At 48.3% G+C, this 21062-nt stretch overlaps 1 protein-coding gene across 3 annotated transcripts in view; it reads left to right on the top strand.

Annotated features, from left to right (window-relative positions):
* plxnb3 (plexin B3) overlaps positions 1-21062 on the top strand; it is a 67419-nt gene that overhangs the window by 42450 nt on the left and 3907 nt on the right. For all 3 annotated transcript variants that reach the window (XM_062541394.1, XM_062541393.1, XM_062541395.1), the window contains exons 12-35: positions 502-592; positions 864-1030; positions 2032-2183; positions 3299-3401; positions 4356-4492; positions 5709-5885; positions 6037-6196; positions 6521-6757; positions 8188-8349; positions 9502-9650; positions 11095-11195; positions 11695-11912; positions 13997-14175; positions 14558-14624; positions 14849-14995; positions 15785-15944; positions 16348-16451; positions 16867-16954; positions 17649-17815; positions 18403-18563; positions 19248-19395; positions 19939-20003; positions 20173-20248; positions 20814-20888. In XM_062541394.1, coding sequence (XP_062397378.1) covers positions 502-592; positions 864-1030; positions 2032-2183; positions 3299-3401; positions 4356-4492; positions 5709-5885; positions 6037-6196; positions 6521-6757; positions 8188-8349; positions 9502-9650; positions 11095-11195; positions 11695-11912; positions 13997-14175; positions 14558-14624; positions 14849-14995; positions 15785-15944; positions 16348-16451; positions 16867-16954; positions 17649-17815; positions 18403-18563; positions 19248-19395; positions 19939-20003; positions 20173-20248; positions 20814-20888 — 3291 coding nt within the window. The remainder of the gene's footprint in view (positions 1-501; positions 593-863; positions 1031-2031; positions 2184-3298; positions 3402-4355; positions 4493-5708; positions 5886-6036; positions 6197-6520; positions 6758-8187; positions 8350-9501; positions 9651-11094; positions 11196-11694; positions 11913-13996; positions 14176-14557; positions 14625-14848; positions 14996-15784; positions 15945-16347; positions 16452-16866; positions 16955-17648; positions 17816-18402; positions 18564-19247; positions 19396-19938; positions 20004-20172; positions 20249-20813; positions 20889-21062) is intronic.

Here is a 21062-nt window from a genome sequence, read left to right on the forward strand (position 1 = left end):
CATCACATGTGCTCTTAAGTTAAAGTGAAGCATAAAAATACACCTTTCACGCCCATTATACGCATGTAAAGCCCTTCCAGTGTACATTATACGCTGATTCTAATAGAATAATATACCGCTAATCGACATCAGACGGACTGAAAAACAGTTGATAAACGGCTCTGGTGTAAATTCCCAGTAAGAGATGCCAACACCACCAGGTGCTGCCAGTATTCAGCTGCTATCAATTCGGTAGAGAGGTGCACTTATCATATGTAATAACATACAGTTAGCTATGTCATCATTTATATAATTGCATTTTTTTTTTACCATGAAAAGAAAAGTTCCCTATCCAAATAGCTTTTTGCAAAAATATCTGTTACCGAAAAGATAGCAGTCAAATTGAGGATTCTTGGAGTCGAACCAAGAAATGTGTGCGAGTGTGGGAATATGAAGCTTTGAAGCTGTGTGATGGATAGTGATTCATGTACCTGTGTGTGTGTGTGTGTGTGTGTGTGCCAGTATCAGTACTCCGCGCAGCAGTTGGAGTACTCGGCTCCTGTGTACTTGCGGAGGGGGAAGCGGCGCATCGACTCTGCACCCAGCATACGGCGTAAGTGTGGTGGCCAAGGCGGGATTTACTGGGATTTAATTAAACGCCCATCTGATTGATTTGAGCTGCTCGTTGACTGATACACATCAGCCCTGAAACTTGGCTGCGTTTTTATGTTAATATGCTCTAATCAATTATCCTCTCTGTGTGTGTGTGTGTGTGTGTGTGTGTGTGTGTGTGTGTGTGTGTGTGCGCGCACGTGCGTGCATGCGTGTATGTGTGTGTTGTTTTTGTGGTGCCATCTTCTCTTTTGTTGATGGCTTGTGTCCAGTCCAACTCTACAACTGTTCGGTGGGCCAGGCGGACTGCAGCCAGTGTCGAGCGGTGGCCCCGGCGTACAGGTGTGTGTGGTGCGGAGGTGAGCGCCCGGGGTGCGTGTACAGCGACGCCTGCACCGACAGTCACGAGGACAGCTGCCCGCCCCCCCTCATCACCAAGGTAACACCGCATCACACGCGTACACGCAGACGCACGCATAAACACACACACACACACACACACACACACACACACACTGAAAAAATGCTTCTTTTGTGAAATGTAAGAAATAATAATGATAGGCTGTCGGGGGTGTAATGAGGTGGTTATCAGAATGTGACAGGTCTTCTCTTTGTCTCTCCTGGCCCCAAAGACCTGCTGAAAAACTCAGCTGAAGACGCGCTGAAAGTGAAATGTGTAGACGAAGCTGTTTAGTTCTACCGCATACGTGGCTGCGTCTCCACCAACGCTTTCTAGCTGCAATCGATAACCCAATCCATTATTTTTCCGACTTGATAACGCTCACCTCAAGGGTAGAAGTCAGTGGAGCATTGCCGCTAATGACATGTTCCCTACTAGTTCTACCTTAAATAATTTGCGCTCCCTGACAACTCTACATTAAGCGCGACATGGTTTGTAACTGCCGTATTCGGAGACAAGTCTTTGATTTTTATTCGCCGCGCTGCACATCTTTCCTCTCCCCTTGATGAAACCCCGGGCTAAACGACTACGATGTAAAGATGTAAGGACGTAAATGCGTCGCTCTCCCTCCCTCTCTCCTCTCTCTCTCTCTCCCTCTCTCTCCCCCTCTCTCTCTCTCTCTCTCTCTCCCCCTCTCTGGCTGCCGCCTCCATAGCCCCATGGGAGTGCTGCTCAGCATCTGCTCCTCATGCTGCACTCATTAAGGCAATCAAGCCTGCGAGATAAAGCAGCCTGATAATGGCCTAAACCCAAGTGTGTGTGCGTGTGTTTCTCTGTGCGTGTGTTTCTCTGTGTGTGTGTGTGTGTGTGTGTGTGTGTGTGTGTGTGTGTGTGTGTGTCTGTGTGTGTCTGTGTCTGTGTCTGTGTGTGTGTGTGTGTGTGTGTGTGTGTGTGTGTGTGTGTGTGTGTGTGTGTGTGTGTGTGTGTGTGTGTGTGTGTGTGTGTGTGTGTGTGTGTGCCGTGTGCTGCCGTATCTTCAGATCCAGCCCACCACGGGGCCTCTGGAGGGGGGCATCCACGTGACCATCTGGGGGTCCAACCTGGGCCAGCGCTTCGAGGACATCCAGCACGGCGTGACGGTGGCTGGGGTGAGGTGTGAACCGCTGCCTAAGGGCTACCTCATATCCACCAGGTGAGCGCAGACCACACACACACACGCGCACACACATGCACACACACACACACACACACACACACACACACACGCTCCACCATTAACCACACACACACACTCCCCATTATACACACACACACACACACACACTCTCCCCCATTAACCACACACACACACATACATGTCGGCCTGTGGCCACACTGCGGTCTTTCATAATACCCAGTAAATCAGCGATGTAGAGCAGCCCTATAGCGGGCTGTGTAGCGGTATGGCATAATCGACTTCATCAGAAGCATTTAGTCATTTTTTATTTTTTTTGCATTTCAGTAGTGCCAGCGGGCATCAACATTTCTTAAAATACCCCCGAATGCATTTGCATTCATTAAAAAAACAGCGGTGCGCTGGTGTTCTAATGTCATGTAAATGAGCCAACTGTGAGCCGTGCATACGGTGGCAACGCGCTGGGAACGTCTGGGTGCGTCCCTCAGCAGGACTGGCAGAGCTTGCACGCTCGGACAGTTTTCTTTTTTCTTTTTTTTTTGTCCGTGCACCCAGTATAGGTGCATTTTAGAAACTATTATTGGAGCGTGGACGCCTGGTATTTCCTGCGCGCTGGAAGCAGTTTGTTTGTGTAGGCCGTTTCGGTGGCGGGCGCTCCTCGCGAGCGGTATTTGCAGGCCGGGCCCTGTGCAGGGCAGGACCAGGCGGCGCTCGCCTGTTTGAAATGCCTGGAAATCGGCCTCTGACCAGACAATGGTGCCACAGCGCCGCCTCGGAATCACACATCCTGTTTACCGAGTTATTTCTGATGAGTGATCCCAGCATCCTGAGATAGAGCTGTGTTCTCTCTCTCTCTCTGTCTCTCTCTCTCTCTCTCTCTCGCTCTCTTTTCTCTCTCTCTCTCTCTTTCTCTTGCTCTTGCTCTCGCTCTCGCTCTCTCTTTCTCTCTCTCTTTCTCGCTCTAGCTCTCTCTCTTTCTCTCTTTCTTTCTCGCTCTCTCTTTCTTGCTCTCGCTCTCGCTCTCTCTTGCTCTCTCTATTGCACGCTCTTGCTTGCACTTTAAATAAGCTGTAATTGTCTATGGCTTGGCACTGACGTTTATGTGTGTGTGTGTGTGTGTGTTTGTTCCACAGGATTGTGTGTGAGCTGCAACCCAGCAGACAGATTAAAGGACCTGTCGTGATCACTGTGGGAGATTCTCCACCAGGACGGTCACTGCAGTCATTCACTTATCAAGTGAGTCACTTAAATTACTTAGGAGAGCCCCGTTATTCACGGAAACACACATCACAGGCTCCTGCAATTCTTATACACACACACACACACACACACACACACACACACACACACACACACACACACACACACACACACACACACACACTACCACTCCGAGAGAGGGAGAGGGAGATCCATTCCGCATATTTCTTTCAAAAACATATTCAAGGAAAAACACACCCAAACCACACAGCACATACTCATACAAACACACACACACACACACACACACACACACACACACACACACACACACACACACACACACACACACACACCACACTGCCAGTGGCGCAGACTCCCTGCAGGTCTCAGCCTCTCCTTCACTCCCTCACTGTTTGCAGTTTTTTTCTCCTTAACTCTCAAAATATGATTGAAACTTGCCCTTAGGTAGAAAAAGAAAAATACACGCATAAAAACAAGACATCAAAGGCTTGAAGTCGTAAATATTTCATACTTAAAAGTTCTGACATTCAATCCAGTAAACATTTCTTGCCATTCTGGGTACATGTAAATGATTTTCCCCCTTACATTTGATATTTGTTTTCAGGATTCAATATTATTCAGTCTGCACTTATATAATGTCAAAAAAGTGTTTATTGTTGTGGAAGTGTATTTTATTTCCCAAAGTCTTCTGAAGTCTGACTTGCCTACAGAGTGTCATTACATCATCATAACCCTATCGGTTGTTTGTGTGTGTGTGCGCGCCTGTGCGCCTGTGTGCATGAGTGTGTTTCTTATGCTGGTATCTATTCTAACCTGTATGTGCCTGTGTGATAGGATAGGACCCTCAGCTAATAGGCATAGGCATCTTCAACCCTATCGATTGTGTGTGTGTGTGTGCGCGCCTGTGTGTGCGTGAGTGTGTTTCTTATGATGGTGCTGATCTATTCTAACCTGTGTGTGTGATAGGATCCTCAGCTGATGGGCATTGAGCCCGATAAGGGCCCAGTGTCCGGTGGCACACGTCTGACCATAAAGGGCTCCCACCTGCTGACTGGACAGAGGAGTGACCTGAAGGCCTTCATCGGACAGCAGCCCTGTTACATGTAAGCTGCGTCACACTCAGGCACACTGAAAGTGGTGTGTCAAAACTTTTGCACATGCCTAAATTCTTTTTAATTTTGTATATTTTATCTCAAATTATCTTAGTTTACTTTTACTTAATGACTTTCACTTATACATAATTTCCACAGGGACGCCAACACAACTCTACAGTTAGTGTTGCTCTTTTCTGCTATTGTATCCGTTTACAGTATTAGTCATTTGAAGGACTCGCATACGCAGGGCCGTATACTCACACGCAGGTGGACAGTTCACCAGCACGGGTGGCTCCCTCATAATTGCCCCATGCTGCTGCTGAGCTCTGAGTAGATTGAGGAGGCCAGCTCCTGCAAATGTCCCCTTCGCCCCTTGACCTCCTGCTCTCATGGTTCCCTCCTCTGTCAGCTGATCTACAGAAGGCACGCTAACAGGAGGTCAGCTGTGCTGTGCGGTCTCTACGCAACGCTTGCTTGGGGTTTGTTATGTGGCCCCCGCCCCCCGCCCCCTCCCCCCCGCAGGGCTCTTTCCTGCTGACTGGATTCCAGCGTGTGTCATGTGGCTGCTGCAGTGTACAGGTCAAACAGAGACCGGGAGGATGGCAGGCTACTGTAGGCTCTCTGGCTGCGCTGAGCTGCACTGCAGATAGTTATCTCAGAGAGCCTCAGAGAGAATAGGGCCTAATGCACCACACACACACGCACACACACACACACACACACACACTCAACATATGCACAATCACGTGTATACATACCCACACACTCACAAAACATATACACACACACACACACACACACACACACACCCGACCCAACCAAAACAATCGCACACTAATAAACAGAAACAAGAAAGGCTCCCGCTTATCAAGCGCAAACAGATCACCTGACAAAACACACACCCTGAAGCAGAAGAGGAAATTGTTTACATAAAGAGCCACACATACTCGAGCAGACTCGTAAACAAGGACAAGACACCAGCCCAAATCCCCAGACAAATAGAGCCAGTGCAGGAGGAAGAAAGCCCAAAACACTTAACGCACAAACTATAAATCCACAGTGTGTGAATCACAATTAAAAACACACTCAACATTATATTCTCTTTCTCTCTCTCTCTCTCTCTTTCTCGCTCTTTCTTTCTTTCTTTCTCTCTCTCTTTCTCTCTCTCCCTCTCTCTCGTTCTCTCTCTCTCTCTTTCTCTCTCTCCCTCTCTCTCTCTCTCCAGAGTGGAAGAGGTCAATGACACCCAGCTAGTGTGCCGCACCAGCCGTGCTAACCACACCTCCGAGCTCACGGTCCGCGTTCTGTTCGGCAAGGCGGAGAGGACGGTGGGAAACGCGGTCTTCCGCTATTTACAGGACCCCATCATTACGGACGCTTCCCCCGCCGAGAGCTTCTACGGGTGAGCAGCGCGCGTTAAAAGCGTCCTACCGCCCCGCCAGTTTGAAGATGTCTAATTACCACTGCGAGAGAGCGAGAGCTTTCCAATTATGCCTGACGTTTGACTAAAATAAGACGACTTCAACTTTTCATTTCGGCCCGTCGTTTCTCAGGGGCGGACGGGAGATCACAGTGAGAGGGGAGAACTTTGACATCATCCAGCAGCCAATGATGTCCATGTGGGTGGAGCCAGTGGGGAACTTCCTGGTGCGGAGGAGGCGACACATGTCTCCCAGCGGACCCCATGTGGCCTTCAACAGTAGCATGATAAAGGTACAATTACTTCACCCAAGCTGCAGATTTCCCCCTACTAATCCTGTAGGATTTACACTGGAGACAAAACATGTCATTGCCATGGTGCCATGTATTAGTGGTTCTCATGCTCAGACACCAATGCATTAGTTTGCTTGTATGACTGATTTATCCAGTAGTCCATAAAAAAAAAAGTCAATTTCACAAAGCTGTAATTCCGTATTGAATATAAAATAATGTTGTGGATGGATAGATGTCATCATAGCATGTGTTCTCCGTAATTGCTTTTGAAAACATTGCAGATCAAGACCTTTCATTCTTTTTTTTCGTGTGTTATTATTTCAGAAACAGGAGCGCTGTGAGGACGTGATCTCAGACCGGATGACCTGCCTGACCCCAGCCGTTCCTATCGACTGGAGGGTGGTGAGCGCATGGTTCGAGCTGGACAACCTGCAGGTGGACTTTGAGAGCATCACAGGGAAGAAGTTCACCTACCACCCTGACCCAGAGCTCCACGCCCTCAACTTTCACACCCCTGACACTCCCTACCGATTCAAACCGGGGGCGGTGATTGCTGTAGAGGTCAGACTCCCTTATTTTTATTTTATTTTTTAATCTTTTTTGCTTCTAAAGTTCCATTTTGTTTATAGCTCAGCGCTAGCTGCTGAAGTTTACCTGGGTGCGCTAGTAACCTCACTTTGTATTATTACAGGGTGTGTAGCACTGCGTTAGAAGTGTTTCTAATAATGGTTGAGGGATGACTCGTCAGTGTAATTACTGCCTTTGAGTGTTTTTCTTTGTGGGTTTTTTTCATGTTGATTCATTAATTTCTAAACAATACAAAAGCGGTAGAAAAATATCTGTACAAAAGCAAAATTGGTCAGACTCCTTGATAAACAACCTCTCTTCTGTCTTTTGTTGTGTTGAATTGAAGGATTTATATCCATGCAGGCATTGGTATTTACACATTAACATAGATATGTCATCATGGATTCGGGAGGGTTTCCCAGCTAGGTGATGATGTTTATGTGTTTATCAGCCTCTGCGGTTTCATTGGTGTTGTTGTTTTCCACCAATCAGGAGTTGTGTTGTTCCCATGCTATGTTGAGAAGTGGCTGTGGCGCGTTTCTGCTGATGTTGATGTCAATAGTGATGTGCTGCTGATTATGTGTTTTGTTGAAATGCGTTCCGTGGGATTCCGCTGGAATTGTCGTGCTGACGTTGATATTTGATAAAGGCTAAGCTGTGTTGACAAGCCCGTGTTGACACTGATAACAGTCCTGATGCTGCTGATGCCCTTTGCTACACGGTGTTTAGACAAAGGCTGTCTGACACCTTGCAATGACTCAAGAGGCAGCAGTGACTCACCTCAGTGATTTTTTCCTCACACTGTTAAAGTACGGATTACATGTGTGTTTAGTGGTGTCTTTGTGTTAAATGGCTGCTGATGAGAATATGTGGTTCTGAAGCTTTTTATTGTTGTGGTGTTGGTGAGGGATCAAGGAGTTATAGTTCAAAGCGAGGTGCCTGGGTTACCACGGTAACTTCAGGAATAAGCGCTGATCTACAAGAGAACGCTTTACATTTTTGTACTGTATTGCCTCTAAAGTTCCATATTGTTTCGAGATCAGCGGTAGTACACCAGTAACCTCATTTTTTTTTATTGTTACAGGGTGTGTAGCGGTGCGTTAGAAGTGTTTCTGACTTTAATAACAGTTGAGGGATCAGTATAATTACTGCTTTTGAGTGTTTTTCTTTGTGGTTTGTGGTGTCAGTAGAAAATTGCATAATTCTAACACGTCTGCTAGTGAGTAGCCCATTTTGAAAGAAATAAGAAAATTCATTTGAACTCTAATCATTTTGAATTTCCCCTTGGGATCAATAAAGTATCTACCTATCTAATTTGTTCTGCTGTGTTAAGTTGCATTGAGTGTGTTGATATGGGTGTTTTGATCATTTCTTTCTGGTGTGTGTGTGTGTGTGTGTGTGTGTGTGTGTACGTGTGTGTTCAGGGTAAAGACCTGATGCTGGCCATGACCCGTGAAGAGGTGGTGGCCAAGCTGGGGGACCAGCTGTGTGAGGTGAAGACTCTGGACAGCACACACCTGTACTGCGAACCACCCGAGGAGCAGCCACTCAGCACAGACCCAGAGTCAGAGTTACCCAGTCTCCATGTGAGTACACACACACACACACACACACACACATGCATAGACAGACACGCACACACACACACCCACACACACATACTGTACACACACACATAGACATGTCTAAACTGTGCTCTTTTAGTGGAACAATCTCTTGTTATTACTGATTAGTAGTTACCCAGTCTGCAGGTGAGCACCACAAATAAACACTCATGTGCACACACACATAAAGAGACTCGTGTGCACACACATAAACACACTCATGTGCACACACATAAACACAGTCATGCACACACACATAAACACACTTGTGCGTATACACATAAAGACACTCTTGTGCACACACATAAAGACACAGAGACTCTCCTCAACGTTGAGCACCACCAGAAGAGTTACCCCTTGGCAGAGCGACCCAGTCTACAGGAGTGCCATGCACACACATACAAATGCATGCCTGTGAGCACACACACACACACACACACACACACACACACACACACACGCACACACAGTCATGCACACATGTTCCATGAACCACCAGAGAGACAGTTTCTTGGCATAGACACATCAGACTTGCACGGTATGCATGCACACATCACACACATGCATACACCCACACCTTTCCAGGCCACTCACAAAACCTCAGGGGAGCATACTGACAAGGCATGACATTCACATATTCACACATTTCTGCACTTCTTCCGGGCTCTGGCCGGGTATTTGTCCTCCGTGGTTTTCACAGAGGTAGTCACATGCAGACAAAATCACACATGCATGGTCACACATGCACTTAAACTTGCAAACGCAAACACTCTTAAAGGATGTCAACATGTCTCGCAAGATTCACCTGGTGTTACCTGTTTATATAATGGTTGCTATTGCCAGTATTTATGGTAGTGGTGTGTGTGTGTGTGTGTGTGTGTGTGTGTGTGTGTGTTCTTCTAACCTGTGTGTTTTCAGGTTTTGAATGTATATTTGAAACAGTTTGATAAATACATAGATTCTGTACTTCATTTATCACAATAGAAATTTAGGAAACTGTGTTTGTGTCTGTGTTTCTGGGGTTTCGTATGGTGGTTTCTATTGTAACGTGTGTGTGTGTGTGTGTGCGTGTTTATGTTTATGTGTGTGTGTGTGTGTGTGTGTGTGCGCGTGTGCGCGCGTGTGTGGTGCCAGGTTTGGATGGGGAATCTGAGGTTTGACCTGGGCCCAGTGCAGTACGACACAGATGACCCGTCCCCCGTGCCCCTAGCGGCCCAGGTGGGCCTGGCAGCCAGCGCTGCTGTGGTGGTGCTCATCGTGCTGGTCATCATCCTCATGTACAGGTCAGAAACACACACACACACACACACACACACACACACACATTTATTCATTTAGATGACACTTTTATCCAAAGTGCAGGGCTTAAAGTGGTTAAGCACTGTGCCTGAAATGTCAGGCACGGGCTGAGCTGTTTTAGAATTGAAAATGGGCAATATGACATCTTCTTAACTCCAGGCACAGACATTTCCTTTGTTTTAAGCCCTGAAAGTGACTTACAAATGAGAACTAACACGGCAACAGAGACCTTAGTGTAACATTCAATACTATTTCACAAACTCAGACTATCTGGGATGAGAGTGCAGAAGTTGAAGTACTAGCCTACTCAAAGGAAATGGTGGTAGAAGTAGAAATTCAGGAGGCTTTTGAAGAGAAGAATGCCCCTGCTCTGGTAGCGCTTGATAGCTTGTTTTACAATTGGGGAACTACAAAAGCGAATAGTCTAGATTACCGTGTATGCAGGGGCGGCAGTGCCAGACGATACACATGCGCGTGCAATTTCTCTGGATGTGTACACATATGCACACGCACACGCATACGCACACGCATGCATACACACAAACACACACACACACATGCACAGGGAGACTGTGTGAATTGTGATTCGGTTTGAATAGACAGCTCTATTGATTGACTGAATGTCAATACAAATCTGATAACTGTCAGAAATATAGCATAACTCACTGATATATGCTTCAGCGATATCGACCGTTTGCTCATAATTAGACGCACACTTTCGCACATTTAGTGATGGACCGTGTGTTCTACTGGGGCGCTGAAACTAATGTCTTTGTCCAGTATGCGCTGCATATTCGATCAACAGTGCGCTCGTAGGCTTAGCCCCTTGTATTAGCTGCGGACCCATGCTGCTGTGGATAAGCCAGAGATACAGCTGTTACCATGCGTCCCCACCTCATGTCCACACCAAGGCCTATTCATACGCGCCGCTCATCCCGTGTGGAATGTGTCAGATCGGGGCGAAGATGACGTGGCGGTGCCCCGTGGCCCCCGGCGCTCGATGCCCCCCTGTGATGTTGCGGCGTAAGACTGGGCAGGTGTGGGCACACATGCTCCGCTCAATGCGCCCCAACTGTCACTCTTCGCCCGTTAGTATGAAATTGTAAATGACTGTGGGCGAAAGCTCCAGTCAAGCCTGGTAATTTGATCCTATTACAGCAGAGTAATCCATAGCCGGGAAGGAACAAAAGAACGCCACATGCTGAGAATATTCACCATTCATCAGCTAGGGAGCAAGCGAGCGCGCAACAGAGAGAGAGAGAGAGAGAGAGAGAGGGAGGAGAAAAAAACTTGGCCAGAAACATTTTGGCAGAAGCGAGCTTGTAGATGTATGTGGGGTGGTGGTGGTGGAAGTGGAGGGGGTGGGGGGGGTTGCAACAGTTGCCCTCGTCGTCTCACACGTTAACGTGTTGTCTTTGCCGCCTGCAGGAGGAAGAGCAAGCAGGCCCTGCGAGACTACAAGAAGGTTCTGGTCCAGTTGGAGACGCTGGAGATCAACGTCGGCGATCAGTGCCGGAAGGAGTTCACAGGTAGCAGCCCAGAGAGCCAGCGGCCCCATCAAGCAGCTTGCGCTCGCTCATTTGCACAGGCTTTTTTTTCTATCTGTGGAGACCAAATGTGGCAGAAAATGATGCGCCGCCATGTTGTGTTGTGTTTTTGAGCCATGTTGTTGCCAGTAGGCACGAAACAGGAGCTACGGCAGCCAAAAAGCACGGATGATTATCCAGTAACTAGTCTGCCCAAATCACATCCAAGTGCATCTTGCATAATGGCTTGTCTGGCATTCCTCCTAACCCTTTTCCTCTCTCTCTCTCTCTCTCTCTCTCTCTCATTCCCTCCCTCCCTCCCTCCCTCCCTCACTCACTCACTCCATCTCTCTGTATGTCTGTTTTATTCCTCTTTCCATCTTGCATTCCACTGCCCTATAATTCTTTCCCTCTTGTTCTCTCCATTCCTTTTCTCTCTCCCTCCTCTCCTCCTCTCTCTTCCTTCCTTCCTCCCATCTGTTGTCATCCCCCCCCTTTCCAGACCTGATGACGGAGATGATGGACCTGAGCAGTGACGTGGGGGGGCCGGGAATCCCCCTGCTGGACTACCGCATGTATGCCGAGCGCATCTTCTTCCCCGGCCAGAAGGGGGCGCCCCTGAGCCAGAACCTGGACCTGCCCGACTCGCGGCGGCAGACGGTGGAGCAGGGCCTGGCCCAGCTCAACAACCTGCTCAACAACAGGCTCTTCCTCACCCGGGTGAGTGCAACGCTGCCCCCTCCAGGCCCACTCCGGCATTGCATCTCGGCGCTCTCAGTAGAGGAGTACAGGGAAAGGCATCGACAGCATGTGGTGTTTCACACCATTGTGTTTGCATCAGATTTATTTTTTTTCCCTTGTAGACAGAGATGGATTGTTGCCCCCGACCCGTTGCCTGTGTTACGGTAGCTCAGTTTTGATTGGCTCAGGAGAGTCGGAGGTGGCAGTTAGTGTCACCGGGGTGCCTCACCTCTCACCCCAGGGGAGACTCATTAGCACATGGTATCTGATCAGCAGGTGGGCGTGTGTGGGTGTGTGTGTGACACTTTAGACAGCGAGGCAGGAAATCTCCCATCTCTGCGCCCACAGACAGGGCAGGAGATCGAAATGAGAAGTGTAGTGTGTGTGCGTGTGTGTGCGTGTGTGTGTGTGCATGCGTGTGTGTGCGTGAGAGGGCTTGCTACCGGAAAGACAGCCATGTGTAATTCCTCCTGGCATACAGTACAATCTCACTCGCGAACATGTCCTCCTCATCCCAAGCAAAAGCCATGGCAGCGTTTCCTACGGGATAACTCCTCTTTGATATAACGCTGTTGGATTGCAAAAATGTATCGCGATCAGACTCCATGTATATAAAATCACGCATCTCCTCCTGAAATATGGATGAGGATCCAGCCGAGGCACGCTGTTGTGTATATTAAGTAACGCGCGCACGTTCGCCGCTGCGTTTGAGCCCTGTGATGACTAAACAAAAAGAGACAGAAGCCCACCTTTAATATTTCATCAGCCCTTAATTATTCATCCTGAGTTTTTCATCTCGGTTTTCCCAGCCTTCCACACGTTCCTTTTGGAGGAGACTTATGTCACCCGTATATCTTCTTTAACAGTGGACACACGTGGTCTTTTTGCGTGGTCGTTTTCAGTTGTCAAATAGTTTGCCTTTTGCAACACTCAAGTAGTTCAGAACCAAAATGGCAAGTCCTTAGAATACTTATTGAGCATGTTGAAGATGCCTTCACTCCACCCAAAACTCGTCCTAAATAATTAAAGCCTTGCTGTTTAATCACCACTCGTCCTCCTCCAAGTCTTCATCTCTGAGCAGACTTCTGAGGAGGTTGGGGGCTGACACGTGATCAGGGTTCGTCCCAGTGATGAACACTCAGCAGGACGCGGCTTTAGCAATATCACCTCACACAGGACATAATGCTCTATGTTCACAGTGAATCACAGTTACAGTGCACTAGTGAGTCAGTGAGGCATGAGGCATTACTTCCTGATCGTGCATGATATACACACACCGTACTGTTGGATGTGTGTTCACACCTAAAAGACTGACCACGCCGTTGTCTCTGTATGTCACTGTATCGCAGTTGCCTACAGTATGTGCCAGGCACTTCCTAGAAAGATTCTCCGTCAGCTCTTTTTCGATAGGCCGTCACCTGTGTTGTAGGTGGCTGTTGTTTTAGCGTACCTGTTTAAACAAACTCTGTTGGGTGTTGCACCGTGTGAATGAGCGTGTTTAAGACGCTGAAGGATTTCTGTGTGTGTCAAAGTTGTGTGTCAAGAGTTTGCCCTGTTGGACATAAACAAGAAGAAGGCACCGATAGCACAGCTCTGGCACCATATAATCACAGTGAAAGCCACATCGTGGCTGTATGCGCTCTCTCCCCTGCAGGAAGCCCACGGCAGTAATGGCCCTACTTTTGGCATTCATTATAGCCCAACTCCAGTGTTGCTGCCATTGCGCTGTGTAATGACGGCCCTTTTGCCTCGGCGCTCCGTCCCGCTGGCTGTGTTTTCTGACCTATAGACAGATCCCGCTGCTGCTGTTGTTGCTCTCCTCTCCCCCCCCCCACGCCATGTTGTTTACACTCACGCTGAAACCCCAGCAGGGCTTCCCTCTCATAATCACAACAACTGCCATGTCGAGCCTCCCCCGCGGCTCTTGACCTCCAGGCTAACCGTGTTATCTCTCTCCTTTCTCCTCCACCTCCTCCTCCTCCTCCTCCTCCCCCTCCCCCTCCTCCTCCTCCTCCTCCTCCCCTTCCTCCACCTCGGTCCCTCCCCTGGCTCCCCCCCCGCAGTTCATCCACACGCTGGAGGCCCAGCAGAGCTTCTCTCAGCGCGACCGCGGCTACGTGGCCTCGCTGCTCACCATGGCGTTGCACGACAAGCTGGAGTACTTCACCGACGTCATGAAGACGCTGCTGGGCGACCTGGTGCAGCAGTACGTGGACAAGAACCCCAAGCTCATGCTGCGCAGGTGGGTCACCAGATCACCACGCCGCGAGGCCACTCCCCCCCCCCCCCATCCCCCCCCCCCCCAAGCGCTCTGGACAATTCTGACGTCCTCAGATGTCCTGGCCGCTCTGGACCCCCCCACCCCCCCCCAGGCTCTTAGTTCTCCGTCTGTCACAGTGTGTTTATTTATGAGGACCCCGTTCCTAATGAAGCCATTAGACACAGAATAAAGATGGGGGGGGGGGGAAGCCTCTCATTACTCAGTTGGCTCTAATGATGTCGTTCAGGTGTACGGCACACGGCACAGCTCCGGGTTTATTGGGATATGTCAGGGGGGTGAGTGTACTGTACTCAGAGCCCTGAATGTGTTCTGAGGGTCCGGTGTGTCATGTCTCTTTGGTCAGGACGGAGACCGTGGTGGAGAAGATGCTGACCAACTGGATGTCCATTTGCCTCTACTCCTTCCTCAAGGTCAGTGAGCCGCTTCGTCTCTGAGCTTTGGGCTCGAGTGAGTCATCTGTGATGAGGTTGGGAACAGTTGATGGAGTAATTTATCTTGCGCTCCAAATAAATTGTCCAGGATGCAATTAATTTGAGTTCTGTTGGATGTCAAAGGGGATTTCTCTCTTCTGGTCATTGAGTAATGTATTTGTTTGGATGTTTGTGTGTGTGTGTGTGTGTGCGCGCCTTCACAGGAGGTGGCCGGAGAGCCTCTCTACATGCTGTACAGGGCCATTAAGTACCAGGTGGACAAAGGGCCGGTGGATGTGGTGACAGGCAAAGCCAAACGCACACTAAATGACAGCCATCTCCTGAGGGAGGACATCGACTACACTTCCATGGTGTGTCTTTCTTTCATTTGTTATTTCATTCTCTCTGTTCTTTCTCTCTCTGTCTCTCTCCTCCCTCTCTCTCTCTGTATTTGAAGCTTTTTCCCTCATACTGTTTTTTCAGCTCTGCTATGATGTTACTGCTTCCTTTATTTCTTCTACCCTCTCTGTTTCACCATCTTTCTCTCTCTTTTTCTCTTTCTTTCTTTCCCCCTCTTTCTTTCTTTTTGTCTATCTCTCTTTCTCTTTCTCTATCTCTTTCTCTATCTCTCTCTATTTCTCCCCCTCTCTCTTTCTCTCTCTCTCTCTCTCTCTCTGTCTCTCTCTCTCTCTCTCTCTCTCTCCCTCTCCCTGGTATGTGTATCTGGATGATCTGTTTGTCCCTCATCACTTCCCGTCCTCGTTAGTCACACACAGCCACACTGGAGGGCCCCATTTGTTCCGCTGCTCTCTTCACGTTTAAGAGCCGCTGTAGACGGGCAGCGGAGAGAGACCAGCTGTCCAAACCCAACTGCCCCCAGCTCAGCATGCCTATGCACTGACCACACATAAGCCCAGCCATTACACCAGAAACACACCGCGCTCAGAGACCAGCGTCCGTGGCGCCACGCAGACACACACACTTCAGAAGAGTTGGTGCGGAGATTTGTCAGATTTCCAAACACTTTTAAGGGTCTACTTTATCACCTAATCAGTCCCTCTTGGATGCCTGCAGTCCGTAGTATTGACAGAGAGCTCTGGCTCGATTGAGAGAGGGTGAGACAGAGGGCATGAGTGACCGTCTCGTTTTTATTCTCCCAGACTCTGACGGTGATGGTGAAGAGTGGGGTCGAGGTGCAGCCCTGCCCGGTGAAGGTGTTGGACCTCGACACCATCACCCAGGTGAAGGACAAGATCCTGGACCAGCTCTACAAAGGGATGCCCTACTCACAGAGACCCCAAGCAGACTCCCTGGATCTGGGTAGGGTGCAGTGCATGCACACAGGGTTCTGCCTTAAGACCGACACACACAGGACACACACACACACACACACACACAAAGAAATACAGTGCATGCTCTCCCAGATGAGGACACCCAAAACCCAACACACACACACACACACACACACACAAAGAAATACAGTGCATGCTCTCCCAGATGAGGACACCCAAAACCCAACACACACACACACACACACACACATATACACATGGTATTCTGGGAAATTATCTTTCGAGTGACCCGCATGACCTTGTGGTTGAAGAGTAAATTAAAAAGGTCAAAGAGCTGGACCGCTGTGAGCACATCTAAAATGCAGCTCTGGTAATCAGGCACGACCATGTTAAGAGGAATCCATTGATTATTGGTCTGCTTGATGTTCCAGAATGGAGGGCCGGGCAGGCGGGTCACTTGACCCTGTCAGACGATGATGTGACCGCCGTCATTCAGGGCCGATGGAAGAGGATCAACACCCTGCAGCACTACAAGGTACACGCCTCAGCTGGCCAGTACTCGTATTGGCCGGGTTTCCCAGAATCGTTAAGAAGCTCTTAAGTGCTAAGAACTTCCTAGGAGCGTTCTTAGAACATTCTTACAACGCTCCTAAGAAGTTCTTAGCACAAAGAGCTTCTTAACAATTCTGGGAAACCCGGCCATTGTGGATGTTTGTACATTTTAGTCGGTGATTGCTGTTATTTTGCACACACACGGTTAATTTTGCCCTCTTCACCAATGGTCTGTCCATTCTCCTCTCTATATCTGGTCATCAACGCCCCAAATCATTTTCCTGTATCTCCATTCTACCACTCTCATCTCTTCTCTTCCTGTCTATGTCCTGTCATCCTCCTCTCCTCCTCCATCCTCCCCTCTCTCTCTCTCTCTCTCTCTCTCCTCTCTTCTCCAGGTCCCAGATTTAGCCACAGTAGCACTCATCCCTCGCTCTCAGAGCTCCGTTGTCATGGGCATCAATCAGGTCTACCAGACTGGGGAAAGTAAGTCACACATTCGCCGGCAGACAAACGCAGCTAATTAACAGCCGAGAAAACATCAGTCGTTAGGTTTAACAACAACCTCAGATTTGCATAGAGCTCCTAATGCTAATGGAATTAAGGGTCTCTCTTATTTCTGTAGTAAATGTACTTTTCAAAGTCACAGTTTAGATATAGGACTTTGTATAGGCGATATAAACACTCAGGGACCTATCTCCCACTCCTTGAGCTGACGTTTCTCGCTGTGGCCTGCCTGTGTGCCTGAGACGAGTAGGCTTTGTTCTAATTCGCCCATTTTTTAGTGGCTATTTCTAAGTTCAAGATTTTCATATATGAAGGAGGGCACAACCATGCCTCATGTTCATGATAGCTCTTTGGTTATGCACAACCTCTCCTAATTCATCAAAACAAGACAAAAAACGATTTCTATTCTATGTCTCCTTTGAGATATAGGTCTTTGTATATAGGCGATATAAACACTCAGGCACCTATCTCCCACTCCTTGAGCTGACGTTTCTGTGTGTGTGTGTGTGTGTGTGTGTGTGTGTGTGTGTGTGTGTGTGTGTGTGTGTGTGTGTGTGTGTGTGTGTGTGTGTGTGTGTGTGTGTGTGTGTGTGTGTGTGTGTGTGTGTGTGTGTGTGTGTGTGTGTGTGTGTGTGTGTGTGTGTGTGTGTGTGTGTGTGCGTGTGTGCGTCAGAGACCCCCATGCTGGAGGGGGAGGAGGAGGAGGGCCAGCGGCTGTGGCACCTGGTCAAGTCCAGCGAGGACCCCGAGATCCCCAAACACCGCAAGAGCAGCATGAGGGAGAGAGAGAGGGCCAAAGCCATCCCCGAGATCTACCTCACACGCCTGCTCTCCATGAAGGTAGCACACACACACACACACACACACATACACACAGACAGAGAGAGGCCTGAAGCTATCCCCGAGATCTACCTCACAAGCCTGCTCTCCATGAAGGTATCACACACACACAGAGAGAGAGAGAGAGAGAGAGAGAGAGAGAGAGAGAGAGAGAGAGGGGGGGGGGGGGGGGGGGAGCCAAAGCCATCCCTGAGATCTACCTCACACGCCTGCTCTCCATGAAGGTATCACAGACACACACACACACTCACAGAGAGAGAGAGTTTGAGAAAGAGAGAGGCCTGAAGCCATCCCTAAGATCTATCATGCAAGCCTGCTCTCCATGAATGTATCACACACACACACACACACATACAGACACACACAGACAAGCACACAGAATATGAGGAGGAGACAGGGCCAAAGCCAGAGTATTACACATTGCTGCTTCACTCAAAAATGTGGGAATAATAACACACACACAAATTCACGCTTCTACATTAAAGCAGCCCTGTTCACAGAAACCCCCTAACAGATACTTGATTTGGATGGAGAGAGAGTTAGCGTGCTTAATGTGTGCTGAATGTGTGCTGCCATGTTCCTTTCAGGGCACCCTGCAGAAGTTTGTGGACGATGTGTTTGTGGCCATCCTCAGCACCAAGCGGCCACCGCCTATCGCCGTCAGGTTCTTCTTCGACTTCCTGGACGACATGGCAGAGAAGCACGGCATCGACGACCCAGAGACGGTTCATATCTGGAAAACGAACAGGTGACCACAGCTAGCTGTGTAGCTGGCCCGAGGTCATATGTCTTTAAAATAGCAGTAATAATAAGGGGTGCAGTATAAACATGTTCCTTAATAGCAGAATTGCAACATATCCACGTATTATATAGATTAGAGTTGCAGCGGTTTTGGAAATCAACCAAAGGATGCCTACACTTTATTATGACATGACATATCACCTGAGACAAGCCCTTGAGCCGGTCTGAAATGTCTGCCCATTCACCGTTGAAACTACATCACTCATACCTTGAAAAGCATGCCTCATTAGCGCTCTGTTGCTAGATTGGCTGGGGTTCAAATGTGCAGTAATGAATGCTAAAGTGTAGTGCTTAGGGAATGATTGATGTTGCAGATGTCAAGAGCTCAGGGAGCCGTTGTTGGTAATAAAAGCATCCTGTAAACCGGGGATGTCAGGGATTTACTCATAAACAAGTTCAGACGGCATGTCTCTTTTGGGCTCGTCCTTCTCAGGGATTAAATGCTTCTCTCCTGTCTCTCTCTGTCTGTCTGTCTGTCTGTATCTCTCTCTCTCTGTCTGTCTCTCTCTCTCTCTCTGTCGGTCTTTCTTTCTGTCTGTCTATCTGTCTCTCTCTCTGTCTGTCTCTCTGTCTGTCTGTCTGTCTGTCTGTCTGTCTGTCTGTCTGTCTGTCTGTCTGTCCTCCTCTGCAGCCTGCCTCTGAGGTTCTGGGTTAACATCCTGAAGAACCCGCAGTTTGTGTTTGACGTGCAGGTCACCGACAGCGTGGACGCTGTGCTGTCCGTCATTGCGCAGACCTTCATCGACTCCTGCACTACTTCCGAGCACAAAGTGGGACGGGTAGGTGCCCCTCCGCAGCATCCGCTCTGATGTTCTTCCCTGTTTCGCTGATAGAATTTGAGTCGACACGTAGCGAGTTGAAGGGTTCCGTTTTTTTAGCAACACAAGCACAGTGGTAATGTTTAATGTATGCCTCGTACATGATGCAGAGTTACTTTGGATGAAGTTTCCAAAGTGCTTGCTAAGCACGGTCTTAATCATCTAATAACACTTGATTCTTGATCGTCCGTCGGACTTAACCTTTCTCTTTAAAGTGTAGAAAGTTTCTTTTCAATGCCTATAGATGGCACTGAATTGTAATGCCTCTCGTTAATGACGCAATCCATTTGAAGCTAAATTACTTTAAATTGTCTTGTCTAACTAACTGCATTGTACTGTTTGACTGTAATTTGTGACTGTTGTTAAAATGGTATAGTTAATACCACTCCAACAACAGATACTAGCTCATTGGTTTCTCCAGTGTCCTTCTCATGCCATTCAGTGCAACCCCAGTGGTTAGCGCAGATAGAGACGGCTTGATCATTATTCTCTCTCTTCCACCAGGACTCTCCAGTGAATAAGCTGCTGTACGCCAGGGAGATTCCCAGGTACAAGCAGCTGGTGGAGAGGTAAGAGACTGAGCCATGCCTCCAGCTTTGCCACATGATTATGCACCGTTTAACAAATCAAATCGTACTGAATGGTTTGCATAGTTTTCATGTCTGCCCATGGATTGCATGTTGTGTGACTTGTTTGATAGTGTGTGTGTTTTGAAATTCTTTCAAATTCATTTGTCAGGTATTACAGTGACATTCACAGTTCTGGGTCAGGCTGCTACCAGGAGATGAACTCTACGCTCACTGAGCTATCAGGAGTAAGTAATGAGATGTAATTCTATATACCTCTTTACTTGTAATATATGACATGGGTAATCTCTCAAAGCAATGGTTGTCTACCTGATTGTAAAGACATTCATGCCAAACATTTAACAATGTTCTGTGCCTGTCATATCATTCATAATAAACTGGAAACTCTATATACTGTAATGAATGACCATATTAAGTCCAGGGAGCTGTGGTGTTCATAGCATTACACTGAGGCACTTTGGGTTTTGCCCCTGTAAGGCGATCTGCATCATCATGAGCACAAGTGTATTAATATCTTCCTGACTCCTTGGCTTGTTTGCGCTTTTGTCAGGACACTTCAGCATTCACACGAATGGGTCACATGCGGTTGAGTGTGTTTTTAAATGTATTTTTAGCGTTGTTGCGCAGTTGCCTCGGCTGGTGGTACCGCATTACATTCACCAGGCATGGGCTCAGCCCAGACAAACAATAAATGACGCGCATATATCCCCATGTGCAGTAAATAGTAATCGATACTGTGTAATGAAAAAAAGCCCAACCCCTGTTCACGTAATCTTCGCTCTCTGTCCTCAGAGCTTTGCGTCTGAAATGAACAATCTGGTGGCCCTGCACGAGCTCTACAAGTACATCAACAAGTACTACGACCAGGTAAGCGTCCGCTGTTTCACGACCCCGTTCACTCTGTCCGGCCTCCTCCCTGGCTCTCCCTGTATCCGGACACAGAGCTCTTAAACCCCCACACCATGTGCGGAGAGAGAGAGAGAGAGAGAGAGAGAGAGAAAGAGAGAGAGAAAGAGAGAGAGAAAGAGAGAGAGAAAGAGA

This window comes from Sardina pilchardus, chromosome 7 (assembly GCF_963854185.1).
Source record: "Sardina pilchardus chromosome 7, fSarPil1.1, whole genome shotgun sequence".
Taxonomy (NCBI): Eukaryota; Metazoa; Chordata; class Actinopteri; order Clupeiformes; family Clupeidae; genus Sardina; species Sardina pilchardus.